The 6,000-nt window shown below is 44.0% G+C and overlaps 1 protein-coding gene and 1 long non-coding RNA gene across 5 annotated transcripts in view; both read left to right on the top strand.

The window, feature by feature from the left end:
* The first annotated feature begins 306 nt into the window (after nucleotides 1-306).
* The window catches only part of SYT10 (synaptotagmin 10), a 66,380-nt gene continuing 60,686 nt past the window's right edge, over nucleotides 307-6,000 (top strand). For all 4 annotated transcript variants that reach the window (XR_006204780.1, XR_006204781.1, XM_042946242.1 and 1 more), the window contains exon 1: nucleotides 307-624. Coding sequence is in view for 2 of the 4 variants with exons in the window: in XM_042946242.1 (XP_042802176.1) it covers nucleotides 474-624 (151 nt within the window). In the remaining 2 variants the exon portion in view is untranslated. The remainder of the gene's footprint in view (nucleotides 625-6,000) is intronic.
* Nucleotides 1,025-2,151, top strand: LOC122224425. The gene is made up of 2 exons (XR_006204782.1): nucleotides 1,025-1,423; nucleotides 1,966-2,151. It is a non-coding gene; the product is annotated as an uncharacterized LOC122224425 (long non-coding RNA).

Raw genomic sequence — 6,000 nt, 5'->3', positions numbered from 1 at the left:
GCTGCGGGTGCCTCAACCGGTCTGCCGGCCCGCGCCGGGCTGCGATTGGACGCGCCGCCGCCAGCCACCAGCCCAAACACTAAAGCGCTGGGAGGAGGCGGGGGGAGTTCTAGCGAGTCGAGGGCTTTGGCTTTTTCACGTCTCCCCCACCCCCTACCCTTCCTCTCCGCACTCCATGCCGGGTCTCTCTCTCCAGCTCGCCGCGTCTGGCTGGCTCCCGCCGCAGGAGACTTGGCGCAAACCTAACCGCCGCCGCCTCGCGCGCTTCCAGCCCCAGCCTCTCCGCCTTCCCCTGCGCCCCCCGCTCGCGCCATGGGGCCAACCTGCGGCTCCTAAGAGTTGCCGCTGGGAGCAGCGCGCTCTCCCGCCCATTTCCCCACGAGCGGGCGATGGCTTAGGGCGCCAGAGGGGCCAGCCCAGAGGTACCGGGAAGGGGAAATTCGGCCGGCCGACTGGGGAAAAAGAGGCCAACCATGAGTTTCCACAAGGAGGACGGAGTGAGCAGCCTGTGCCAGAAGGCGCTGCACATCGTCACCGAGCTGTGCTTCGCGGGCCAGGTGGAGTGGGAGAAGTGCTCGGGCATCTTCCCCCGGGACAGGGGCAGCCAGGGCGGAAGCAGCACAGGTAACCGGGGAGGGCCCCCCTCGTGTCCGCGCGCTCCGCCGGGACCCCGCGCGGCGCCAGGGCGCCTGTGGGACGCCGCGCCTTCCTACCTCGCTCCTCTTTCCGCTCAGCTCCCGGACACCTGGAGCGTGGGTTCTTCGGGTTTTGTCGGCTCGACTCCGCCTGCCCGGCTTCTTCCACCTCCCCGGCGTGCTCCGAGCCCGCCGCGCCGTCCCTCGCTCGCCGCCGCTCTCCCACGCCTGCGGGCTCCCTTCCGGGGTGGCGAGGCGAGGCGAGCGAGGGCGGCGGCGCACAGCCTGTTACCCAGCGCTGCCTGCGAGAGCCGCTCGCCGGCGGGACTCCAGCTGCCGTCTCTCGTGTCGCGGGTCGCGAGCTTGGGGAAGGGGCCGGGCCGGAGAATCCCCGCTTGGACGCGAAAAACCGCCTTGCAAATAGGGTTGCCTTGGCCTCCGGGAGCGGAAAGGCTCCGGGGGCGGGGGAGGGGGGGGGTGTGTGTAACTCGCGGCTACAACCTGTCGAGCTTTTGACAGTGTCCGAACCCCTTATTAAATGTGATCTTGGAGGGTTTCGTGACAGCGTTGGCAAAACAGGGATTCTTTTTTGAGGCGACAACCAAGGCTCGGGTCACATATAAAGTGGAGGAAAGAGAAAAGATTAGAAATTCTTTCTACACACATGCTGTCATGCACACCCCAACGCACGGGCATCCTCCCTCTCCCTTCACGAAACTTGGAAGAAATGGGGTGAGATGGAGAAGGACACCGACCGACAGAAATCTGGAAGTGGAAAGAAGCCTCAGGTGACAGGTTTTTCTCCGAGGGTTGAGGGGAACCGTATCAGAACTAGTGTTTGGTCACTCCTGGGGAAAGGGTTTTAACCACCTGCGCAGTGCTTGGTTAGTGTAGCCTGTTGTCCGTTCACACGAGCGAGAGGGACTCCAGAGTTGCGGGCCGCGTGATTTCGAGAGTCCCTTGTGACGGTCGCTTGTGGCTTTGGGCGACCAACAAGCACTGCTTTCGGGATTTTCGGCAACGGGCTGGAAGATCGCCATCTCTTCTGTAGGTCTTGTTTCTTCCCCTTTGCTTTCTGTCATTTTTGTCCTCGTGGCGGGGCTTCGTGGCTTGAGGGCAGCCAGGGCAACAGGTGAGAGCTGGACCGCTCAACTCAAGCGGAGCGCGACTGCCCACAGCTCTGCGGACTGGGGAAGGGGGCCAGGAGGGCGCACTGAGTGAATCTCTCCCAGCCACCACCACCACCACCAAAGAAAAGGGAGAGGAAGGGGAGGTGGGAATAGATGTGGTTTAGTTTTTCCCTACCAGTATTTAAATGGACTATCTGCAGGGTTTTCAAATTCTCTGATCGTGGCAACCGGAACCAAGAGAGGCTTCTTTTCTGTCTGCGGTTGGCAGAACCTGAGAGATGCTGCTACTTGAACCCTGGAGCGGAAGGGTACATGATTGGTGCTGTCCCCATGCTGGACACTTAGACGTTTTGTGCATATACAAATAAAACAGTCTTTTTTCACTTGTTCAGTAGGTGTTGAATTCCAACGAGTGTATCAAACAACTATTAGTGGAAGGAACTGGGTGAACACAGTGTATATGTGTGTCACGTGCATGGTTGCTAAGCATGAGATAAATACCCAAAATAGTGTGACCTTAAAAGTCCTCTGTGTTGATATTGGATAAACTCTTCTGAAACATCTTTAGCGATCGACATTCTAAAGATAAGACTCCGAGAAGGGGGTATAGTGGAAGAAATTAAAGTATTTAAATTTAAATACCTGTAATTTGGTCATTTAACGGTTGATGCTGTGATCATCTGTTTGTGATCATACAGCAAGAAGTAGTCTCCTGGTTCTCAGATTGGCTGCTAATGAGGAAAACTGTGCAGTGGGAAACCAATTGCTAGCTTATAAATCTTTCTAAATATACAACCATATAAACTTAAGGTAAAACACAGTATATGAATTGCAGAAAGGGTGTTGAGCGTGTCCTAAGCCCACAAGAGGTAGTCGTAGTTCCCATTCCTTTTGGCCTTTCCCTTGGAAAGAAAAATTGGGGAAAAATGAGTCTAAAACAATTTCATGGATATTTTTCTTCTGTAAAGAGAAAATATATGCTATTCAGATGGAGTATTTGATTTAATATATGAATATATTTTTAGTGGCTACCACTAAAGAAGACATTCTGTAAGGTTGTATGAGATCTAAAGATGCACAAGATTACTTTACATTTTCCATTTGTAAATCTGTACAATTAGAAATAAAATACTTTAATCCATAAATAAACTCCCAATACCAAAAGATATCTGCAAAATGGATTCACATATTACCTACTGAATCTTTATATTAGCCACTCAGCTTCACATTATTCTTTGTAGTCGATTTTCTTGTAACTTAGCACTTGTGCCCTTTATTCTAGGTCTCTAAATATATGTGCTGCCGAAGCGAGCAGTAGGTCTCTAAATAAAAACACTTCCAGTAGGTGACCCTTCTACTCACTGTTTGTTGAATAGGAAACACATTATTGGTAGGAGGGCATCTACATTGAATGGCACAGTGGTTATTTACTTTGAATGTTAATCAGCACTGCCCATATGGTGTCAGTTATTCAAAGGGTGAAGTGACAATTACAGGCTTCCAGATTGTGTATATTTTTAGATTCCTTCCCATAGGAGTAGAGGGGGAGAAATTCTGGTAATCCCAATTAAAGTCATTCTACATTAAAGAACTTATGAATCACACATATAAATAATATATTCTCCTACCAGTGTTTTAAGTGCCAATAAAGAGCGGGCTCCACCATCCTCTTTACTGTAACAGCAGTAGCAGAAGCATCAGCAGTGTTATTGGCATTAAGGATCTACCAATCAAGTTGACTAATCCCATATTTTCTTAAGATTTGTGACGAATTAGACTGCATCTGCCAACACCAATTAATTTACTTTTTTGGAATAGTTTATTAGAGACATTATTGATGTCAGCATTACTAGCACACTGGAAAGTTCATCATGTGTAATTTTTAGAAAATCAAATGTTTGCCCTCTCTTTACCTCTGACCCCCACCCCCACCCCCAATAGACATGTCACCAACTAAATTCATCTTTGTGCACAATATGATTTAATACTTAGGGAACATACAAAACAATATATCAGCCAAAAATGTTATTTTTCAGATATACCATGACTAATACACATAATAGTTTTGGAACTGCATTTGGGTTCATTTCCGGTCAGTCTTTAATTGCTGCCCCATATCCAAATGCTTATGAGGTTTTAGGAAAGTATGTTGCTTAAAAGGCAGGCCTCATAAACCATAGCTAATCAAACCCCCTGAAGCACATAGTCACATCACAATTGTATAGACCTAACCTTAATTTAAATATTTTCAATAAACATTTAATTCATCATTGTTTTGATTTTGCATTTTAATACTTTTAATTTGGGACTAAAAATTCTAAAATAAAAGTTTAAACAATTTCTTTCTCAATTTCTATGTGTATTCCTGAATTTTGTAGATGTAGGGATCAGTAGGTATATGGCAAAGAATTTCTTTGAAGTTACTTGACTAATAAAGGAGATTGCTAAGTAAGATTTTTAAAATTACACTGTGATTCTCTGAGATTGAGGCATTTTAAGTCTATGATAAGGGCTTAAAATGAGTAAGGGTGTTTCGTAGGTTTTTCTCTACAGACACAAAGCAAATGATTACTTAATCTATAATTCTGGTACAACTACACACTGAGTTTTACACATTCTAATGATTGTATAAAGAGTTACAATTTAGAAATATAGTGGAAATTTTTCCTCAAAACTTGTAAATATGAGACAGAGTAATTGAACCATAATAAATTCAGATACACCCATATATGAAGAAGGATGTAAGAAAGGATTTTTTTCCTTCTCCCACATTGTCACTCCAATGAAGAATGCCACTCCAATCAAGAAAGTCTCATTTTTACATGATCATCAATACATACTATGCTTGGTATCATTTGTTCCCAAGGGAAATGAACAACTGCTTTCAAAGGCCAAGCCAGTGTCCGCAAACACCTACTTTTCTTAATTCTGAGATATCAGTATTTTGACAATATTGACAGGATTTGTTTTGCTTTCATCTTTTTTCTTCTTGAGACAAATTAAGATCTATATTTCTTCTTTTAAAAAAAAAAAATTTAAGTTTATTTATTTTGAGAGAGAGGCAGGGAGGGGCAGAGAGGGAGAGAAAATCCCAAGCAGGTTCAGCACCACCAGCACAGAGCCCAATGTAGGGCTCAAACTCACCAACCAGGAGATCATGACCTGAGCTAAAATCAAGAGTCAGATGCTTAACCACCTGAGCCACCTAGGCACCCTTATATTTCCTCTTAAATGAGCTGTGAATCTCTGAAATCAGATCCTTACAAGAATGATTTTATATATAAGATCTATAGCTGTCCATTTCATTCAAATCCCATTGTCTTTAAAACTTAATCATTTTGTTTTATGGAAAAAATTAGTTATTTGGATACATCTACATTCATTTACAAGATTTTTTTTACAAGATTCTGGCAGAAGATAAACATTATCACAAATGTTTATTGGAATCTCTAATGCCAATTAAAATTATCTATATTTTGAAAATACAATTGTGTTCTTCCTGATGTATACATTAAGTCAGTAGAACATAAGCTCTTTGAGAGCAGTGGTTTGTCTACTGTCTTATTCTCAGTGCCTAGAAAAATCTATGGCTCTTAGTCTCAATAAATATTTGTTGGATTAATGAAAGAATGAATGAATTAATAAATTCATCCTCAAGAAGCCACAGAACAAAAGGCTTGAAATATCAATGAACTAAATTATGAGTTTTGATTAATTACAAGAAATCGTATTTTGTTTATGATAATAGCAGAAATTAGAGCATTTTAGGTATTTAAAACCTAGAATATGAGCAAAATACTCACAAAAAAGCAACTGAACATCATATGGGTATCTGTTGACTTCCCACAGAGTGTGTTCAGGTAGAGCTATGATCCAGTGGCTAAATTTGTAAGTGTTGTGTAATAAATGTATTAAGTTTATGCAAGTTCTAGAAAAGTGGGAATATCTACTTAAAATATCAATTTATAATAGTAAAAGAAAGCTTGTTTGCTTAAGTAGAAACTAGCATGGGGAAGATAATCATCTTTTTTCAAATGCCTATTAGTCATTCCAGTTACAACTAGAAGTCATTATTTTGCAATGTTGAAAACGAAGGCAGGGAAAGTTAGCAACTTCCCCTCAAATCAAGCTAGTTAATGAAGCAGCAAGGATAAAAACCCAGGGTTCCTTAGGTTCCACAAAAAGTAAGCATAGGAAGATTTCCTAGGGGCATCCTTGGTGCCACAGGGCACTGG

This window comes from Panthera leo, chromosome B4, assembly GCF_018350215.1.
Source record: "Panthera leo isolate Ple1 chromosome B4, P.leo_Ple1_pat1.1, whole genome shotgun sequence".
NCBI classification, from domain to species: domain Eukaryota; kingdom Metazoa; phylum Chordata; class Mammalia; order Carnivora; family Felidae; genus Panthera; species Panthera leo.
The sequence above is the reverse complement of the archived record's forward strand: the minus strand, read 5'-3'. Positions and strand labels throughout refer to the sequence as shown.